Genomic DNA, 22231 nt, shown 5'->3' on the forward strand with positions numbered 1-22231 from the left:
CAATGTTGAACTTTATAAGCAGAATGGACCTAATCATAAGTATATCTATTCATAACGTCACCTCTTATTATATATTCCTTGAATTAAGTCCTACATTGGCTTTACAAGACGTGACATTGGAGGCTGACAGTCACCTGAAACTATACTAACCAGGCAACAGAGGTCGCTCATGAAACAAGAATGACTAAGTCTTCAACCATTTGAAGCTAATTTGCCACTTCCTAGTACACCTTCCCTAAATATGATGAGATAATTTAAAAAAAAATCACATCTCACTACAAAATCTCTCTGTTAAAACAAAGTTGGAACGGTGAAACATTCATGAACTTAAAATGGGAAAGGGGGGCCACAGTACCTCATTGTCATGAAAGGATACAGAGAGGGGAGAAGCAAGCATTTTGTGAGGAGTGACATAACAGTCCAAAAAAGACTACTTTTACTTAATCATATTCAACAGAAATCAGTTCAATTCCCGTTAATTACCACCTTGAGTGGCTCTCTTCCAATTTCACCCCTGTAAATATATCATAGATAATCCCAATGCATGTATCCCATTTCACAATTAAAAAGGTGTTACCAGAAAGAAATCTGATCTTGTGAAACCTGTTGTTCTGATTTCCTCTACAACTCTGTCCAATCCATCTCCTAGGTTACCTCTGTTTGTGGGAGGGGCGGGAAAGATCGGTCCATAAAATACAGGTATAGAGGCCCACCTCCAGTTTCAGATCTCACTGTCTGGCAGAGAACACAGGTAACATGTGAGAGGGCTATGGGCCATGGGACTTATGATAATATGAACTGGGCTGAACTACTACAGGTCAGTGAACCACCAAACTGATATCTCTGATTGTATGTTCTTATTCATAGACTCATGCTATAAATTTATTCTTTAGGAGCATATCAAATTGTGGATTATTGCCATTCCTTTTTTTGTAGTTCTCACACGAGGCAAAGGTAGTAAATGGGTAATAGGTAATATTATTGGCATATCCTGTATCCTGGTGTAGATATTTGGTACATATTCCTTTTTATAATTGCAGAGACATGTTTTGTTGTTTGCAAAGATCTAGGTTGGAATAACTGGTGCATGGGTTGAGGGGCATCAGATTACTTTTCATGCACAGTCCCCTCTCAAAGAGCTTACTGAGGCAGAAATGCCACAGTTAATACTACATCATTAATGGTAATTAATTGATGGTTTTAATGGTAATTTAGGTCCACGTGCAAAAAAAAATAATTTGAACAATCATTTCCTCATTGTTGTGTGTTTCGGCAACAATGTTCTCCCTCTGTGTCCTAAGGCCATTTTCTGTTTCTCCCTTAGAATGTACTTGTCATGGTCCTCCTCAGGCAGATGGCGTGTGGTGTCGTCCATCTCTCCGTCCCAGAGGAGCTGGAGCCTGGCGTTCGGGTCGGGTCTATCGGTACCACTTTCCCCCCTCCCTACCTTCTCCTGACCCAGAAGTACCTGTGGATAGACAAGAGGACGGGGGACCTGTACACTACTGAACAGCGCATGGACCGTGAGTCCCTTTGTCCAGAGGAACAACAGGCTGGGGAATGTATCATTCCACACGATGCTATTGTGGGTCCTTTGGAAGAGCTTATAAAGTTCACAGTGTTCATTGAGGACATCAATGACAATGCACCTCATTTTGAAAACAATGAGATTCCTCTGATTGTGTCCGAGGGTGTGGCTGTTGGTACTAGTTTCCCATTGGATGACCAGGCCCAGGACAGGGACAGTGGCCACAACGGAGAGCTGCATTACCACCTAGAGGGTGCTGGTGGGTTTTTCAATGTGGTTGTAGGGGAGGGACAGACCATAATGTTGGTTGTGAAAAGTGCTTTGGACCGCGAGGCTAAAAGCCTCCATAAGATGACTCTGGTCGCCACAGACTGCGGTTCTGTCCCGCTGAGCGCTACTGCGACATTGCTCGTAACAGTGATCGACGTTAATGACAACTGCCCAGAGTTTGATCCAGACAGCTCCTACAGCGCAGTCCTCCCAGGGGACTCACGCAGGGGCACAGTAGTGGCTCACATCAGAGCCACAGACCCCGACCTGGGCACCAACGGCATGATCACATACTCCCTCAGCCCCAAAGTCTCCGAGCGGGCCAAGCAGCTCTTTAGCCTGGACAGCCACACCGGGCAGATCAGTCTAAGGCAAGACCTCCAGAGTGACAGCTCTGAGGAGCTGGTGTTGAAAGTGTTAGCCAGCGGCCCTCACTGCCCCACAGCAGACACTCAGGTAACTGTATCTGTGCTCCCCGTGGCAAGCCAAGAGCCAGCGATAAAGATCGGGTTCATAGCGGAGCATCAAAACCAGACGATAGTGTTACTAGAGAACCAGCCCCCTACTGTCTTGGCTCTCTTAGAGATGGGGGACAGCAGCTCTAAAGACCTGTCTCTCTCCATTGATGGTGAGGTGCCGTTCTCATTGAGCCCACAGAATGGCAAATATCTCCTTTCCACATCAAAGCCTTTAGATTACGAGGAGAAAAGTGAATATCAGATTTCTGTGGTAAGGTGTCATCGTACTGCTCAGGGCTTAACTGCCACAGGATCCAAGAGAGTGATCAGGGTGATGGTGGTGGATGTCAACGATAACGCTCCTCAGTTCCTCCAGAAACATTACCAGCTGAACGTGGGGGAGAACAATCTGCCTGGGGCATCTCTACTGCGGGTCAGGGCCTCAGATGCAGACAGCAAACAGAACGGCAGGGTCACGTACAGACTGGGAAAACACGTGGCAGCCATCTTTAAAATGGACCGTGTGACTGGTCAACTGTCTGTGTCAGTGCCTCTGGATAGAGAACAGCAGGACGTACACACACTCACAGTGCTGGCTAGAGATAGTGGCTCTCCTGCTTTAGAGTCCGTCGTGACTGTGTCTATTCACATCCTCGACCAGAATGACAACATTCCAGTCTTCCTCACGCCTCACTTCATCTTCTTCATCCCTGAGAACATGCCTCCGCTGGCCCAGGTGGGGAAGATCGGGGTGACGGACCTTGACGAAGGGGAGAATGGGAACGTGGATGTTCGTGTCGTGAACAGCAGCGACCCTTTCGTTATGGACAACGTCCAGGGGATGCTGCGCTGTACAGCAGATATGGATCGTGAGAGGCAGGACCGCTACGAGCTACACCTGTTAGCCCGCGATAACGGCCACCCCACGCCATTGACCTCCGTCGCCAGGGTCACCATCTTCGTAGAGGATGTCAACGACAATCAGCCTAAGGTCATCCTGCCCAGCAGCAACTTCTCCTGCCTTACCGTCTCCCCGGCAACCTCTGCGGGCACCATGGTAACCAAGATCTACGCCATCGACGAGGACTCAGGGCTGAACTCTGAGATCACTTACACCATCGCGGCACGAGAGCCGGCCCACCACGGCAGCCCCTTCCGTCTAGACGCCAGGTCAGGAAACATCACTCTGGCCCAGCGTCTGCTGGGGAGGGACCTGGGGATGCACCATCTGCTCATAGTGGTCAGCGACGGGGGGAAACCATCCCCGCTTCACACCACTGTGTGGGTCAACCTGCTGGTCAACGAGACCATCGAACCATGCCACATCAACAGCGTGCCTAGGTCTATGCCTTACCGGCTGGAACAGACCCCCACTGAGACCCCCGCCTGCGAGAAAGAGGAGTGTAGTATCAAACAGGCTCAGTTGATACTGCTGGTGGGTCTAGGCATGATGGTGATGTCTGTCTGCCTGTTTCTAGCGACTGTTGTTTTATACATAAAACAGAAGAAAAGAAGCAAAAGACAGCAGGGGAGGGAAAGAAGCAAGGAGAATGAGATACCTTTGAGGCTCAAAGAGCTTCATTACTCTGAAGAATAGGGGGGAAAGCAAACAGTGCTTGTTTCTACTGTATTGTCTATTTGAAATGCTTGTTTATACAGTGTAAAGTATGAAACAAATTATACAGTAAAATACATTTTCAATATACACACACAGGTTTTTCTGTTGGTATTCCAAATGTACTGGGTTAATAAAAGTATAGTATGTAATAGATACTTTTAGTAAACATTAGGCAGTATGAGCTTTCGGACATGGCCCAAGCATTTTCAAAGCGGAGAAAAGATAATACAAGAAAAGCCCTTTGTCATCGTTGGTCAAGTAGTAAAACCAAAGTCTGTATTAGAACAGATCACCAGGGATTACTCCCTGATACCCCATACACAGAGAGGAAAGAATGCTGAGCAGCAGGGCTGAAGACTGAGGTAATGGTCCGCTAAGTTCATTGGAGCTTTCTCCGATTTCCCACTTTGACTGATGGGGAGTCTCAGGTATTTAGACACACAAAAAGGTTTAATGTTCCTCTGAAGGGGAGGTGATGAAAGTCTCAAGGAGCTGCTCAGAGGAGCTGCTCCAATGTCATATCATGACAATGCGTCTTTGTCCGATCCGGTGGGGCGGCCAGGGGAAAGAGTGAGGGACTGTGTAGACAGGTGAGGGGCAGGACAGGGAAGGCACACCACCATCTCAAGTCACCGCTTTTCTCTGTCACCTGAGAGCTCCTATTCTCACCCACGTGTTGGATCTCACCTAGAGGCACAGAATACTGTACAGTAGCTAGCAAAGAGGATTACTTTCTTTTTTTTGTCAGGTGTTCCATTATAACCCACTCAGTTCAAAGGACACTAAACAAAGTAAGTGTAATTGAGGGCGTAGAGTTGGATAGTATGGCTTTTGTATGTATATAAAGGAATTCTCCATAAACTCCTATACCATCTTACATCCCTCATCACCTGGAGACCGAGCACTTATCAGACACGGTCTCAAGATTGGTTAGTCCTCAAGGTCTCATGTGTCTCCTCTGAGCTGGGTAGAACTGCCTTTAGTCATTGTGCTCCTCGGGCATGGAATGACCTGCAGGACACTAAAGCAGCAAGTCTTAGTGTATGTTTGGGCCATTTTAGGAACCTGATTAAGGATTCCTAAGTGGAGGAGTGCTCTTATTATAATTGATTGTTGTCTATAAACAAATGTATTACCTGTGTAAATTGTGTCCTTTTAAAATCTTTATGTAAATATGTGTATATATTTTTGTAATCAGGGCACCCTTGAAAAAGAGACCTTGGTCTCAAAAGGACTCCCCTGAATAAATGGATAAAAAAGGATAAAAAAAGAAACTAGAAACTAAAAAATAGAGACAAATGTTTGTTTAAAAACAAGTTATCTTCACAAGTTGGGGCATGCACATTATTTTCAGTTGACGCATCAGTCTGACACCAATCTTTCCAAAGAACAAAGTATGACACTGGTGGTATTGCAAAATGCATTTTTGCACAGGGTGCTTTTATCTAACATCTTCAGAGAAAATTCTTTCTTTCATCAAGAATCAATTGGTAGTGTATCAATCGCTCTTCCACCTTGGCTGTCCGCCTGGCACCACAGCTTTTCACTGTCCTGGCGCTCTGCTGGTGGAACGAGCTTCCCACTGCTATCAGGACTGCAGAGTCACTACCTATCTTCCGCCGTATATTGAAGACCTATCTCTTCAGGCTACATCTTAACTGTCCTTCCTAAAGACCTCTTCATCCCCACTAACCCCCTGTACAAGTTTCTCTCCTGTAAATAAATGAATATTTTTTGTGACTGCCAATTGCCCCTGCTACTTAGACAAATGTATTTGTTGTAAGTCGCTTTGGATAAATGCCATAAATGTTGTAATCTAGATTGGAAACTTTCCACGCGGTTTCAGATGTACACTGTATTAATTTACAGGTGTTGACACTTGATCTAGAACAGGCAAACCCATTCAAGACACCCAGCTGTGTGAATCAAACACAGATCTGCAATTTAATCGCTGCCTTAATTTAACTTTACAAAGCAGCAAGGTAACCTTCTGTATGGAAAAGCATCACAGTTCAATGAAAGTGGAACGTCTAAAGACAGAGAGGAGTGGTAGAAACAGCATAGTCTGGGACTGTACTGTGTTAGTCACTATACACACATGGAAGGGAATCTCAAGTTTAGTAGCCTCTCTCTGAGGTTTCTCAGTTAGAACCAAATACAGATGAGAAATTCAAATGGATCCAACTGTGAGCCTACTGAAGGCAGCTTCAACTATTTGTGGTGCACTGCATATCACGAGAAAATCTGCCATCTTCTGGCCAGATGAGGGAGTGAATCCTGTGTAGTTCATTCTGTCAAGGGTTCGTTCACAAGTAGTGAAGAGCACACCTCTACCGCACAGTCCAAGTCTTGATGTGTTTTAAAGCAACTGACACCAGTTATTTGGCACATACATACTGGAGTTCTGCGATTTTAATACGCCACGTAATTATAGTTCACTCAAAATGCTCCCGGCTGTAAACGGTAACTTTGTGACAGGCGGGAATTACCTTACCAGGGGGAATGTCAGTAGCAGCCAGGTAGTCCATACACATTTGCCCAGGAGTTCACGTTACTGCTTGAATCTATATGGTAAATCTGATGTGCAAATCCCTCCAATTCAAGTATAAAGTGTCTAGTCTAGAAGTTTAACATGCCAACATGAAGATACGGTTCCTATTTCCCTTTTTAGCTCTCTAGTTAGCCAGCTGCATTCTCCTGTAAAGAAGTCATCTTTCGTGGAAGAGTTTCGTGCTACAGACCTGCTGGTCATGGTTTGTAGAGTAGGAGTGCGTTAAGCTTGCTAGTATTTATCCAATGCTTGCTAGCTAGCTATCAGTTTAAAGTAGTAAATGACAGTGCAGCTCGCATGTTAGTTAGTAGGACATCCATCGGGTAGTGTCATCATTACAGTGATGGCATGTTAGATATGTATTTTAGGTTGGAGATATTGACATCGTTGTTTTTGTGGTAACCAGGGGAAACATAATTCGAGGCGAGAGGGATGTCAGCCATGGGTTTTTATTATTATTATTATTATTATTATTATTATTATTATTGGAACGCAGTTTTAGTGTCTTTGACAATCAGATCACATATTTCTTCGAAGCCGTTTTTAAATAGAATAGCCGTATGCCCATTATTTTCAGAACTGTGACTATGATCCGGATTATAAGAGCTGGGAGACAAAATGAGAATAAGACCCCATAAAGGGCCGTAGCAAATATCAAGGTGCTGCTCAGCACAGCCTAGGCCTGTATGATATGTAAAACCACCTCAACTTCCAAACAGCTGGACAATCCTAAATGGAAAGACAAGTGAATCTGTGCAGGGCATAGCATCTTCAGTCTCAGATGTGTCCAAAAAGCTAACATTTAACCTCTTATATCGAGCTCACTTTACTTCCATACATGTCCAATGAGCTACTGGAAAGCCTCGAATTATATAATATATGCAAATGTAGTGCTGCTTACCAACAATGAACTAAGTACATTTCTCCAAGCGCAAGAGACCTTGACCCCCATCATTATTCTCCGCCTCGAACCCAGGCCATTCTAGTGTGGGCCCGCAGTCCATTGAAAAGCGACATTGTTTCTTTAAGATTCGACTTTCAGCCATCAGCGAGTCTGTCCATTGTTGGGGGAACAGAGAGAGAGTTGAGATTGATATACGGGGGCCGAGGACAAGTTGCGCATAATATCAGCGGACCAGCTGCGGTGCAAAGTAGCAGCAGAGGAGTACCCGGTGTTGAACGCACCTCCTTCCAGACATGGGTAAGTGGATCTATTGCGGACGGCACCTTTAATATGCTGTTTATCTCTAGTATCATGCATTTAGATTGATGTGATTGTAGCATTAAATCCAACGGTTTGAAAATAGGGAGGCATCAAAAGTTATTAACTTTTTTGGCTTTGTCGGCGACTGGACCCTCCGGCGATGCCTAGCTGATAGGAGATTTATTTCATGCTTCAGGTGGCATGGGCTACTTTCCAAAAGTGCATTGTCGCCTTTGCTTCCACTTGCAATTTCTCAAATTTTCAATAACTTAACCTCCTTTTAGTGGACACTTTGTTCTGAAAGTAACTGCATTTTATTTGAGCAACAACTGAGAGAAAAACTCACTCAGCTCGAAGAAAGTGTTTCACCTGCTCTCCCAGGCTAATGATGTCATTGACAGGTTAATTGAGGTCGGCTGTACCTCTTAGTAGTTCCTCACTTTTTAGGAGGGGGAACCTTTTGAGGCGGTTGTGGGCCGACTACAACTCTTTTCAGTAGGTGCAGAAAATCTTGCACCTGTTCAGAAAGTTTTCCTCATGTGGCTGCTATGATGAACAATGTTCAGTTGCAAGTTGACAAACTTGTCAAATGTAGTCTACAACCTTTGTATGAGACAGCATTGTTTACATTGCGTTGAGTTGTGCTACATATTAAGTAGAGGTTATATCATTGCAGTGTTCTTCTATTGGCAAACTTTTTAATTGCTTGAAAACAGATTAACATGCTGGCATGATTATGCAATCTGGATGACCGCCAGCCTCTCTTTCTTTCTCTTTCTCTCTCTCTCTCTCACACACACACCCCTAGAGCCAGAAAGTACGTGCCTAATCAAAGAACCAATGGCATGCACCGTCCTGCCATCTGTGCCAACTGTAATGGTACCAGCTCCTCTCTCTGTGTGTGTGTGTGTGTGTGTGTGTGTGTGTGTGTGTGTGTGTGTGTGTGTGTGTGTGTGTGTGTGTGTGTGTGTGTGTGTGTGTGTGTGTGTTCTGCCTCTCCCCACTTCCGCCACAGATTCAGACAGCCCTCTGACTGTCACAAGATTCTCCTTGCTCCTAGACCCCCCAAAACAGGATGCAAATCCATGTGTGTGAGATGGAGGCTACAGCCTGTGTGTGTGTGTGTGTGTGTGTGTGTGTGTGTGTGTGTGTGTGTGTGTGTGTGTGTGCGGATAGAAGTGGCTCTGGCCTTTGTTTGCTTGACATTGGTGGCCCTTGTATCCCCACGATGCACTGGAACAAAGACTATTGTCTCTCTAGTCACAAAAGCAGCTTCTCTCTCTCCTTTTGCTCTCTCTGTCCTCCCAGTTTTCTCACACTCCCCACGTTGTGAGTGGTGAAAGGAGCCAGGGTTAGTGCTGGGGTCGGTGCAGGCAGATCCTCATGCCCCCAGCACCCATTCAAACAGCACATGACTGTGGGGAAGAATGCCCAGCCAGAGAATACAGAGAGCACTGGCCAGGGACACTCAGGGCAGTGGAAGGACGAGCTGGTTTATGGCCACAGCTGGCTCCATAAACAGTTGTTGTAGTGGTGGTGGTGGTGGTGGTGGTGGTAGTGGTGGCGGTGGCTCGAGCCTCTGGCATGTTCTGTCATTATGATATATTGTGCGGTTGTTGTTTGAGGTGTTTTGACTTAGTAAACAGTTGTGCGCAAAATCGCATTCTGCCAGTTAGTAGCCTACTTCAACATAACTGTGGTTTAAGGATAAGGTAAGGTAGGGATACCTGATCTGAGCATCAGAAAGTGCAGCTCCCCGAATCAAGCTGTGACTGCTGTACTGTGTGTACTGTGAAATGCAGCACTTAGCCATTTACCCTGTGGTTGTGTCTTCCTGCTCCCCCCCCCCCACCCTCCCCACATCACAGGTTGTTCTGACTGCTGTATACGATGCCTGGGTGGAGTGCCCTATGCCTCTCTGGTGGCCACCCTGCTGTGTTTCTCAGGCATCGCCCTCTTCTGTGGCTGCGGGCACCAAGCCCTCACTGAGACAGAGAGGCTCATCGAGACCTACTTCGCCCGCAACCTGCAGGACTACATTACCCTAGCCTATCTGTGAGTGGCCTGCCATCGCCTGGGCCTTTGAAACTTAATTACTGATATTCCGCGACAAAGTCATCATAGTCTGGCTGTCAATATTAATCCGGGATCATTACAGGCCTAATAAAAGAGGTTATTTACGGGCGTCTCCGCTGACACCGGGCTATGCCATCTCAATTTGTCTCTCTTTCTCTCTCTGAATGACAACGAAAGGGTCATGGGTAATCATTCACTGATTAGATAGGGTGGTGGTCAAGCCTGGTCCCACAGGGCTTTTGTTAAGGCTTGGCTAGAACCAAAGCCTGCACATGTTGTGGTATATATGTTTGCCCACCACGGGTTAAGTTGTTCCTAAAGCTGTAGAAGCTGTACCTTCAACTAAATGGTGATGTGAAAATTAAGACCTTACACCACTGTTTTAGAAACAGCTTTAAACTCTGAGCCCATTCTTACCTCCTGCTCTTCCTCCTCTTCCTCTTTAGTATCCAGTACTTCCAGTATGTCATCTATGGCCTGGCCTCCTTCTTCTTCCTCTACTGCATTGTGCTGCTGGCCGAGGGATTCTACACGACCAGCGCTGCCAAGCAGACCTTCGGAGAGTTCCGGAGCACCATGTGTGGCCGCTGTCTTAGCTCCACGGTAAGAAGGGGGTGGAGGGAAGAGGATGATGGTGTGGGGGTGAGGGTGGAGGTTGATATGAGAGGGTGAATGTACTATCAGGGTGAAGGTGTAGGGAAGAGGATGATGCGTTGGGAGTTAAGGGGTGAGGGTGAGAAGACAGTTTTGAGGGTATAGGCAGGTGTGTGGATGAGCACGGGAGAGGGATGGCCAGGATGTCGTCCATAGTGAGGATGAGACTGCTACGTTTACAGCAACGGCTACACGTCTTCCTCCACCCACAGTTCATCGTGGTGACGTACTTGCTGGCTGTGGTGTGGCTGTTGGTGTTCGCCTTCTCCGCCCTGCCCGTGTACTTCTTCTACAACATGGACTCCACCTGCCACACCATCACGGTCCTGACAGAGACCCCCGCCAGCATCAACCAGCTCTGCATCGACGCCAGGCAGTACGGTAGGGACCAAAACCACCACCACCACCACCACCTCACAGTCTCCGTGCTCTACTGAGAAAGTCATGTTGAATCAGTCAAATCCACACCGTGGAACAATTACACTGACCTTACCTGAAAGAAAATGTAAGTAACGATTGACATTTTCAAAATGAATTGTTCAGGACTGCTGCCGTGGAACGCAATGCCAGGCAAAGCCTGCGGAATGACGCTGTCCACTGTCTGCAAAACAAGAGAGGTGAGGGATAGTTCGGTCACCGAACCTTGTTGTCGTGGCTGATACAGAGGGGCCCCAAGGGTATTGATAATGTTGTACTAAAGTTAATTGAATCCGTGTTGTGCTTCGCAGTTCCGGCTAACCTATAACCTGTACATCTCTGCCTTCGCCGGCGCTGGCATCACGCTCTTGGCTCTGGTGAGTGACTGTTCCTTCGCTGGGGGCTACAGATTCATGGGGGGGGGGGGGGGGGGGGTACAATAGCGTTGTGTCCCATGTGACTATGACGCACTCAATGTGGGTGTTACGGCATCTCTGGCCTCCATTACTGATGAGTATCTCACTGACGTCTCACTGACCCCTCTGTTCTTTCAGCCTCAGCTGATAGAAACATCATAATAATGTTGTCATGTCTGGTATTTTTCCAGCCGCGTGAATGTGACGGTTATTGTACCACCATGCTCTGTTAATATAATACAACGTATCAAACTGAGTCATTTAAGGTTCGCATTAGATTGAAAGAAATGGTACGGTTGCATGAGATGTTGAGTTTCTTCTGGAATCTACTTTGTTTAAGTCTTCTGTCTTCTCTCTCTCTCTGGTTTCTTCTCTGTCTCTCTCTCTCTCTCTCTCTCTCTTTAGCTCACCTACATTGTGTCCACCACCTATAACTTTGCGGTGCTGCGGTACCTGGGGAGAAAGGGGATAGGCACGCGGTGTTAGACTCTCCTACTTCCTGTGTCTGCTGTCCTTCCGTCACTGCCCAACAATGAGACCCTGAGGGACAGCCATGATTCTCTCCCACCCCCTCCCTCTCCTCCACCAGAAACACTGCTCAAATTGGTTCCTTGGACTTGGAACATTTTCTACTCTCTCTCATTTTTTTTCCTCTAGCACCACCGACCTTCCCCTGTATTGTCACAGTACAATGGGTGGTTAGAGGGACTGTTGTTGAGATCCAGATGACTTATATTCCTTGTATTTCTTATCAAAAGGTCTGCTGCTTTGCCTTTGACACTGGTCCTTTTCAAGTCATATTTTTGTTCGATCTGAGGCTGCCTTCAAATTATTCATTTGTCAGTGTTATTGTTGTCCTCCATTTGTATCACGTCTGTGTCGCCTGTTTGTAAAAGGTTGACTTGTTCCTCTTATTTGCTGAGGCTAGTGTGCCAGGCGTATACTGTATGTTTTAGAAGTTCCTCACTGAAACATGAATGATATGTAAAACCGAACACATAACTTAGGTAACATAACATTTATTTTGCATGTTCAGTTAGAAGTGTTAAAGCTCATGATAGGGCGTAGGGATTATTGGTTACCAAGGGTACCACCCCTCACATCTGGTTGCCTTGGCAGCAGACAAACGTGGGTTTGCAGTCTCTCTCTGACCTCAGGGCTTTTTCTCACGGGCATGATAAAGGCCTCAACAATGGAGTCAGGACCGCATAGAAATTAAGCCAATCAGTGGGGAGCCCTAGGGCCCACCTGCCCCGGGGCCTGGGGGTCTGGGGCCCAGGGGTCTCTGCGAGGGGTCATATTGCATGTCAGAGGAGAGGGTCCTCATGACAAAGAGGGGGTAAGATCTCCCAGTGGCCTGAATAGAGCCCTTCTGTCACATGCACACTGCTGGATGACACCCACTCTGTTGGAGGTGATAGATCCAGAGAGAGGAGTGAGGGGATAGGATGGTAGAAATAGGGTTTGTTTGATTTGATTTTGTTCTCTGATAAAGGGACAGCACAGGCATGTTTAGTGAATTTGTACTGATTTCAACAGTGTTCCTCTCTGTTTTTAATTGTGACATGGAAAAGTTGCAACAGGTGCCTTCTAATTTAGCAGACGTTGTGTTATTTAGAACTTGAATCATCTCTAAAGATGACTTAGTGTGTCATTGAGGTGTGATATCTCCCCCTGCAGTTTGTGCATGGTATCACTCATGTGAGTTGAGATTCTGTTATAGAGATAAAATGTTGCTGTTTTGTCTCTGTAACTACCTAGGAAATATTTGTAGTTATTGTATAACAAATCCTACTACCTACTGTAGATAAACATACTAATCTTAATGACAATTTACACTTTTATCGATGGCTACTAACAAAAGATGTTGTAATGTAGCATATAGATTATCCAATTTGGTGGAAGCTTTATCCAACAGTACAGGTTGGTTTTGTGAATTGACGGCTGGCTGTTTGTGTTTCATTATGTTACAGTATGTTGGTAACAATTTGGTAATAAAAGGTGGTCTTTAAAGAATCCATGTAACGCCTCTCAGTAAATGTCTTATCTTGGAGTGAGTGAAAAGATAAGGTGACATGTGGTAGAATAGTTGACTAGTACTACTAGTATCCTTGGCCCGTTCTCTCAGGGACCTGGGTGTTGTGTATCCTCTCCTCTCTTCCCCAGATGCACTATTCCCTCCATCTGGCAGTGAGCCAGGTGTACCTGAAGGAGCAGAGACGGAGGGAGAAGGAGGAGAGGAAGAGCTCCGCCCTGTATGGTAGACTGCTGAAGGACAGGGGCGCTGTGCTCTCTGTACACTCCCCGTACGCCACTAAGACATCAGACTCCTGACAGCATCCCCTAACTACCCACTATTCTAGATTGAGCAGTTGGGAGAGGGCCGATTCCTTGAACTTGGAAGAGTTCATTTTCTTTCCGTCAATTTTCTTAAGCTTACCAGCTTTTCTTCTTAGCGTTTTAGCACAATTGAATGTTAAATATGACTATAGTACTATTGTTCAGATACCCTGACCTCTTTGTCCAACTCTACTGGTACAGTTCCCTTATTTTTTAGTTCATACTGCATATTGTTTTGCTCTAAGTTTGTCTTCAAGTTGGTGCTTCACAGTAGGTATCAGTCAGTATTATGATCAGGGTGTTATTATTGCATGTCGTTCACTGAACCAAGCCATAAATGGGCTCGACAGTATGTTTCAACTTTGTTTTGAAATATTTCTATCGATATGCAGTCCTGTATGTTTGAGACAAACGTTCAGACATGCAGTCATATGTTCATAACCAAGTGGGTCTATACTTCTCAGTTAATAATTTGAGATGTGGACACTGAGGATATGCTGGGAAAAGATGACCACATTAAGCATTGATCTTTTTCTTCCTGTCCTCTCTGAGGGCAGAATATGCAACATTACCGTGTTTTGTTATTATGGCCAAATCTTTTCCTCCTTATTTTGAAGATGAATAAAGAAAACATGACCTTCAGCATATCCTTTTTCATGATCTGAAATTAACAACATATATTTTACTGTCAGTTCCAAAAACAAATGAAAACAAAAGCACACAGACATTTCCTCTATTTGGTACTGTATGTTGCATGGTTTATTCAGAGTACGGTATTGGATAGTATTCACCACTACATCAGCCTGTAAACACAACCAGTCTTGACCTCCATAGTGCAATGAACAGAGGATCAAAAGGAGTTTGCTACTGGATTTACAACAGGCAATCAAGAGAACACAGTTACATACCTCTCACACAGTTTAAAGCTGATTAATGGAAACACTGAGGAGGTATTGTTGAAAATACCAGTCGCGATGTTCATACAAGCCATGTGGCAAAGAAACCATCACTGTTTACATTCTTTTGTAATTTCTTCCTGTTTCAATGTAGAACAACCAAGACAAACCCAGTCATTAGTATTGGTTACAGTGAGACAAGACTTTGTTATGAGAATGATATGTTGAGATGTATAGCTTTGATTATAGAGTAGGCGCCCTTTAAAATAATGAATTTTCAGGAGTACAATATCACATTCCTGTATGATCTGACGATCAGAAATCAAAACATTATAGTTAGCCTGCATCATGTTATTCAGCATGGTACTATGCCTGCATCAGCACAAAATCTAAACAACAAAATGTAGGAATACACTGTCCTTAAGTACAGTATTATTATCCATCATAAAAGCACATTATGGCTGTTCCTAAATGTTTTCAGTAGCTGTGAAATGTGACATCTGATACTTTCAGCAAAATGTTTCCTTCAATACATAACCTGTTAGACCTCCATGTTTTCATCAAATGTTTTAAAACAATCCATGGGTCAATGACGTGACACCTACTTTTTTGTGGCCAACTGCATTTTTTCCCTTTTAAAATAAATGTCTAAATGCATAAAAAGCTAACATACATCTATCTAGTACCTTTCCCATATACATACCCACTTTAACTTTTCCAAACCTTTTAGTTATTGGTCATTTTTCTGTTATTTTAAGTGGCAAAATATCATGTGGTACAACCGTCCAGTCATGACTGCTTTTGAAAACTTGTTTAAAATTACTTTAAATCTATTCCAATTTATCTCCTGCCCCATTTGGCATAATGTCAAACATGTTTTGTATTCCTGGACAAAATTGCAAAGCGTTTGCATTTATATTTCCATCCTAATATACAAATGTATGTCGTCCGAAGATGTTCATTTTATGAGATATCATCTGGCGAGAAACCATCAAGAAAATACAATTTTGGGACTTTTATTTTTAAAACAATTCAAGGACAAGAAGTGACATCATATAGCTGCATGCGCCAAGGAAACATCGAGCAGGTTAGTAAGTCTCTCAAATTTGGAAAAAAATCACCTTTTTAACTGCTGGAATGTAGTTGCCACATTTGGATGTCATGTGGTATGACTTAAAAAAAACGATGAAAATTAAGTTTTATCTGCAAATCTAAATTTTGATAAATTTGATAGTGAACTTTGGTGGGAAGAATGCCTGTTTTTTTTAGGTGGCCAATTCTATGCCTGTAAAATTTGATTGAACTTGAAAATATCATGTGGTGAGACCAAGTATCATGTGGTGTGACCATTGCAGAACGTTATACATGATACATATGTCCTGCATTGGCAGTTTCTGTGCATTTATATTTAATTAATGATTTCCATACATTATTTTAGTATAAGTTTTAGTATAATTGGGCATAGATTTCAGTCATTTCCCCCAATATTTCAGAAAGAACATTTGTTTTCATCTTTGTACAATTTTATGAGAGAAATGCCAAAACAATTTATCGCATGAAATGTCATTTAGGTAATTATGCATTTATTAATCACTTATAATTATTTTAACCTATTTCCTAGATGGCACTCACAAGCAAAGAAAAAAACGCTCGCCACAGGCAGCGAGTTAGTTCCGACCCTGCAGCAAGAGCTGAGTACCTTGCTAGAAGAAAAGAAAGGAATACAAAAGAACTATAATGTAACATGAAGTCCATATTTCTCTAGTGTGTTTCTAACTGTCATGTTAGGAGGAATTGTATCTTTTCTGTAACATGTTGAACTTTCTGTTGTCATCTATCATTAGTCTAAAATAAAATTGACTATGTACAAACTTTAAGATTTATGGCATGACATCATTATACGCTACTGTTTCAGCTACCAGAGAAGAAAACAACAAGGAAAGATTACATATTTAAAGACAAGTGAGCTGTCAGAGAGACAGAAGAAGAAACAGAGAGACAAATGGAGGGCTGCATTCAGAAGTTACAGGGATAGGAAAAAGATGGAAAATGCTGTGTTGGACTACACCACCATCTATGGAGAACACTCTACCAGTTTTAGCTGATGGAGATGTAAGCCTAGTACTAGAGCAGGCAGAAAATGCAGTTCAAGCTGTGGTAGACCCCATACCTCTGAATGAGGAGTTTAATCCACCAGTGTCCTCCACACCAGAGAAAGAATACATCCTCAGTAGAGAAATGTTACAAAAGTCTGCAGAGAGAGAAGTGTAAACTGAGAAAACATGTCTTCCATCTGAGGAAACAACTAGCAGAGATGAGAAAAAGAGAAGGTAACGTCATGGTAAAACAAAGAGTAAGTGAAAAATTCAGAAACTGTCAGCAGAGGGACAACAAGCTGTTGTAAATTTTCTGTCCAGAGATGAAAACAGTTGTCTTTTAGCTGGAAAGACACCATGACCAAAAATAAACAGAAAAAACAGAGAAGAGTTCTCACAAAAGTCCCTCACTGAGCTAAGAGACACCATGCACCACACTGAGAATCCCTCAAGCACTCCCGAGCCACCAAGGGAACAAGCTAGTGTTCAAGATCTATGTGGCAAGTTTGTGATTGTAACCTATGGTGAGCTTCCCTATATAGGTCAGGTCCCTAAGGTTGTGGGAGAGGAAGTACAGGTTGGCAGCCTGCGGCAGTCTGGTGAAAATAATTTGTTCATGTGGCCACAAACTCCAGATGTCTTTTTCTACTTCATGAAAGATGTTCATGCTGTCATCTCAGAACCCGAGCCAGCAACTTCACGCTCCTGTAAGTTGAGAAGCCAAGATTGGGCAAAGTTCAGAAATGCCTGGGCTTAAAGATATGCCTGCATGATTCCGATCAAAATTATTTGATGATCAAAAATGAATCAAGTTCTCTACATGGCTCATCATGTGCATTGCACTTTTTTTTTTTTTTATAAAATGTGACGAGTGTAATAAAATGTTTGTGTCCCCCAAACATTGTGTAGTTCACTACAAAGCTCTTAATGTGTGTTCCACTTTTTAATGAATGTTTTCAGTGGTCTTCTCAACATCTATCATGTGGTGTAACCAATAATGGCAATAACTGTATTAAATTCAAAATAGAATATCAAATTTTTGTGGCTGAAACATTCATCACTGATACAGTATGCTTAAATGGATACTATCTGTATACACTTTATCAGTTTTATGGGTTTTACAGGAAAAATAGGTCTGTTAACTACATAAAGAGACAGTGCCGTTATGGAATATGAATATAAGATCATGATTTACAGAAACTCAAAAGAAATGCAAACACTTTTTTTCCCAAACATTTTGCTCTATTACTGATACCTTGTTAAAATGTTAAGCATGTTAAGGAAATATATTAATTGTAAGATAAATCACGGTCTCACCACATGACATTTTTTAAGGCCATGTTCTATTAATCTTGCTTAAAAAACACTAAATTCACTTAATTTAATGTTTTTTTTATGAATGCACGTGTGCACAACATTCCAAATGTTTGAACAATTGCCAAAGATCCTTATCCATTTTTTGTATTCTAAAATTGGCCTATTCAAAACCCTTATCCGTCATTGACCCCCATTCACATTAGTTAATAAATCTCATATGTAAAGTACCATGATTTAGAACACACTGTCTGTCATTTGATCAAATACTGTGTTTATTGTAAATACCTCAAGTTGAGTAATCACATTTTCAAGAGAGAGCGTAGCACAGTACCACAGTGCTTGTTTTGAACTGTTTTCTCTTTCACAGTGAAGCTCCCTTGTAACAGTAATCAAATCTATACTGAGACTAATTATCTGTAACAGAGTCTATGGGGTCATATTGTATACAAACAAGTGTAGAAAACATATGTGGAAACGTGAATTTAACCATTGTGAACTTCACATGCAAAGAGGAAGATAATCGTATTAATGCAACACTGTTGTTTTGTTAGGTAATCCATACCAACAAACAATACCATAAGTGAAACACTGGAAAATACCAGACCACTAAAATAGTCAAATCGGGTACAGGCAGTAAAACGTAGGTAAACTTCGGTAGTTTTGTTAAATTATTATTATTATTATTATTATTATTATTATTAAGGTACCTTTTATCTCTAGGCTTTTGGTTGACATACCTGATTTTCAGATAGGTGTTGATAAGTGTGAGAACTCATTACTATGAGGAGATGAAAGGCAAAATCTATACATTAAAGGTAAAACGGTTCTCTTTGTGCTCAGGCTGTTTCGCATTCAAATAAGACCTTCATTCACCAACTAAAAACAAGGCATATTAGTAAAGTTAGAGGAGGCCTAGTACACTATTAGCTTAAAAGGATAGTTCACCCCCCCAAAAAATAATTTCGTATTCTTTCACATACCTTAGACGTTGTCTGTTGACCAGTAGTGACACCAACTGTGAGACACCTAACATTCCATTGGCCACAGCAGCTGAGACCTAACATATATTTGTGCCATGCTATTGGGCTAGATTGAGCATCCATGTTAAACTGCTAGCCAAAGCTATGCTACATTATCGGCTGCTGTGGCCGATGGAATGGCAGGTGCTTCACAGACGGTGTCGCTACTGGTGAACAGGCCAGTCTAGGTGTGTGAAAGAATAAGAAATTGTGATTTTTGGGTGAACTATCCCTTTAAGGACTGCCAATGTGATAGGCAAGGCAGGAGGGCTAACAAACATGCCATTATCATCACCCTCTAGTGACACAGAAAAAGACCTTGATAACAACCTCAAACACACAGGTTAAAAGCCCTAAGTAAGTAATGGATCACAAATCAACTCTTCCAAAAGAAAAATGGACCTGCCAACAGCAGTCACTTTTGTGGGACAGATGTGCTTCATCGACAACAGGCATTATGCTATTTCCTAACTTAGAAAAAAGACCTCAAAACTTAAAGGAATCTCAAATATGCTCTCACCGTTAAGGAATGAAATTGAGATTGCAGAGGTGTCCAATACCTCTCACACACACACACACACACACACACACACACACACACTAACATTGACAAAACTGGTACATTAGAGGTACAAAACCTAATTGGAAGAGAATGCTTTGTCATCCTGTAAAGATATCGTACCACAATTATAGCAACAGTACATACCATACTGCATCTATTCCATAACAGAGCAAGCGAACACAATCAGTCCCTTTTGGAAAACAAATCAAAATATATTCCCTTTTTTTATGGAGCAAACATTTCTCCTGGACTGGAACAGTAATGTGCGTGTGTCATTGTTGTTGTCAGTTCTCCAACCAGATGTCTGAGTATCGAGAGAACAGCATCACTTACAGGCGTTGTCTGTGTCAGTGTATTCTATTCCAGCTAGCTAACCACTGTCACCAGATCTGTCAGTTCGATAGGGCGTCTCTCTTTTCAAAGTACCCGTGAAACCCTAGAACATTCAGCAGACAGACAGACAGACAGAAACGATGGCCCACTGTGCTCTTGTACAGATAGGAGAGTGGAGGAACACAGAGGCGAATCTCTAAACCTCAGATTAACATTAGAGATTAAAATGACCGCGGGAGAGATATGGTAAAAGCTCTGCACAGGCAGATGAAGCTTAAGCCGGTTAGAGAGAGCAGTTTTTTTGTTTTTTTTGTGCAACACTGCTGGAAACAGAGAGCTGGAAAACAGAAGGTACCTTTGAGCCTACATTGTAGCTGTACCTGTTACATCGTACCTTGGCTGCATTGATAACCCGACCATTTTAACAAATCTTCTGACAACCCAATACTCCTCAATAGGCATCGACATCCCTACTACATCCCTACAGCTGTACCAATACCTGTCCAGATCATTTTTGAATGGACAGTCAGTCTTAGTAGCTTGTACCTGCATGTACCACAGACAGCGCCACCTTGGGGCTCTCAAGAGTGCTACAGGACAGTTTCGGCGAGAGACGAGAGAGAGCGAGAGGCATGAAGGGGCGAAAAGGGCCGTTTCCTACAGGACCAATCAGCAGCAAGAAGAACGGGGGGCTTTGCGGTTGCCGTGGAGATCAATGGTGCTGCTCAGCAGCGCGTGGTCCATCTGGTCCTCGGCCGCCAGAACCTCCCTCACGGCCGCCTCGAAGGCACCGCCCACGTTAGTGTCATCCTTGGCGCTGGTCTCAAAGTAGGGACAGCAGCCGTTCTCCTCGCACCAGGCCCGCGCCTCGTCCTCCCCCACCTCCCTGTCCTCCTTATCCACCTTGTTGCCCAGCACCACGAAGGGGAAGCGCTCGGGGTCGCGCACGTCCGAGTAGTACATGAACTCCTTCTTCCAAGAGCCCAGGTTCTGGAAGCTCTGCAGGTCGTCCACGGCGAAGGTGAGCAGGCAGCAGTCGGCCCCGCGGTAGAAGGGCGTCCGCAGGGACTTGAAACGCTCCTGGCCGGCCGTGTCCCAGATCTGCAGGGTGACCAGGCGGCCGTCCACCTCCAGGTCCCTGTTGAGGAACTCCACCCCGATGGTGTGGAAGGATTGGGAGTCGAAGCGGTCGGTGACGTAGCGGTTCATCAGGGACGACTTCCCCACGCCTCCATCCCCCAGGAGGATCACCTTCAGCAGCAGGCTCTTCCCACTCATCACGACCCCACCCCTCCGCTGGCTGGCCAACAGGCCTCCTCGCTAGGCTACTGACCACTGAGTCCAGGCCTCCCTGCTAGCCTACTGACCAGGGTCAATACAACCTGAGGGAGAAAGAGAGATTAAATGTTTACTGTACAACAGAGGCACAATACATAGGTTGATAACCAGTTGCAGGAAAACACTAGCATTTATGTTGACATGTCGATTGCCTTGTTTGTCCCAAAAGAGAAGATAAAATACCAGAAGCAGTTGTGTTCAGTTAATGTTTCTGCTTTTTACCACCCCTCAGAGGCACCTGATGGGTTGAATGACACTGTAAAGAGGAACTCCCCCTTCACCTCAAGCCACCGATTGGTTGTGCTAGAAACTAGCACAACAGGAAATTTAGGGTAAGGCCTATTCACAAAACTGGTATTCACAAAAAGTTTAGGATTTTGCCTATTATGCAAAAACAATGTATTAGGTCATATCGGACATGACCATGTTAAACCATAGGAAATCGACCAATGTACTGCATCTGTATCACCCTGGTAAATGTGTTAAATGCGTGGATCACAGATATGACTTATGAGAGAGAGAGAGAGAAGTGAAGAGTTATGAATAGTATATAACTCACGAACGAACAGTTGCATGCGTATCCCTACTACTACTACTACCGGAGAGCACGTCCAACAACAACGATGAGTCAGGGAGACGAGGACACGAACGACTGGGATCAGCTGACACTGCGCCTGCGCCGGTCCATCTCTCTTGCTACCCAAACAACCTGCTGTGTTGTTCTTATTCTGTCCTTACAAAATATTTACCTTTCGCAACCGAATCACAAAAAGTTTGGGTTTCGAACATTGTAAGCGTGTGCAAAAAAAAGAAAAAAAAGAAACAACCACTGTGTGTTATTAGCAAGCTAGCCAGTGTCAACACAGCTAGCCCAAGGATAAGGATGGCTTATGTTGACATTCTGAAATATTCGGAGATATCAGACAAAACAACGAAAGCACGGAATCGTTTGATTACGTGTGCACCTCAGCAATTTATCTTAAGAACAAAGTCCTTCATCTTTACCTCTTTCTGTACCGAGATATGAATCGTGGCTTTCACAGTTCTCCATCTGAGATTTGACGTGACGTGAATTTGCTGGGGTGGTTTTTCGTCGCTGGTCTTTAGCAGGCAGTGTCGTTTCATGGTCCTAAAGTCC

The 22231-nt window shown here is 43.8% G+C and overlaps 3 protein-coding genes across 4 annotated transcripts; 2 read left to right on the forward strand and 1 right to left on the reverse strand.

Moving 5' to 3' along the window:
* The first annotated feature begins 741 nt into the window (after positions 1-741).
* pcdh20l (protocadherin 20-like) lies at positions 742-5609 on the forward strand. Its single transcript, XM_083686739.1, has 2 exons — positions 742-817; positions 1325-5609. Exons 1-2 carry the CDS (start codon positions 770-772, stop codon positions 3851-3853), a joined length of 2577 nt encoding a protein of 858 aa, XP_083542865.1. The 5' UTR covers positions 742-769; the 3' UTR covers positions 3854-5609.
* A 2013-nt stretch (positions 5610-7622) lies between these two features.
* plp1a (proteolipid protein 1a) lies at positions 7623-13526 on the forward strand (the record flags this gene model as incomplete). Its single annotated transcript, XM_083686047.1, has 7 exons — positions 7623-7626; positions 9498-9684; positions 10152-10308; positions 10572-10740; positions 10903-10976; positions 11088-11153; positions 13359-13526. The coding sequence occupies 7 exons, from the start codon at positions 7623-7625 to the stop codon at positions 13524-13526; spliced, it is 825 nt and encodes a 274-aa protein (XP_083542173.1).
* Positions 13527-17282: 3756 nt separating this feature from the next.
* Positions 17283-22140, reverse strand: rab9b (RAB9B, member RAS oncogene family). Of its 2 annotated transcripts, none has more exons than XM_083686348.1 (2): positions 22099-22140; positions 17283-21137 (listed from the first exon to the last, which is right to left on the reverse strand). In XM_083686348.1, exon 2 carries the CDS (start codon positions 21031-21033, stop codon positions 20425-20427), a length of 609 nt encoding a protein of 202 aa, XP_083542474.1. In that variant the 5' UTR covers positions 21034-21137; positions 22099-22140; the 3' UTR covers positions 17283-20424. The 2 variants fall into 2 exon arrangements, with proteins under 2 accessions (XP_083542474.1, XP_083542475.1); XM_083686349.1 differs by lacking the exon at positions 22099-22140 and adding an exon at positions 21653-21676.
* Positions 22141-22231: the final 91 nt, after the last annotated feature.

Source organism: Argentina silus (genome assembly GCF_951799395.1).
Source record: "Argentina silus genome assembly, chromosome: 15".
Taxonomy (NCBI): Eukaryota; Metazoa; Chordata; class Actinopteri; order Argentiniformes; family Argentinidae; genus Argentina; species Argentina silus.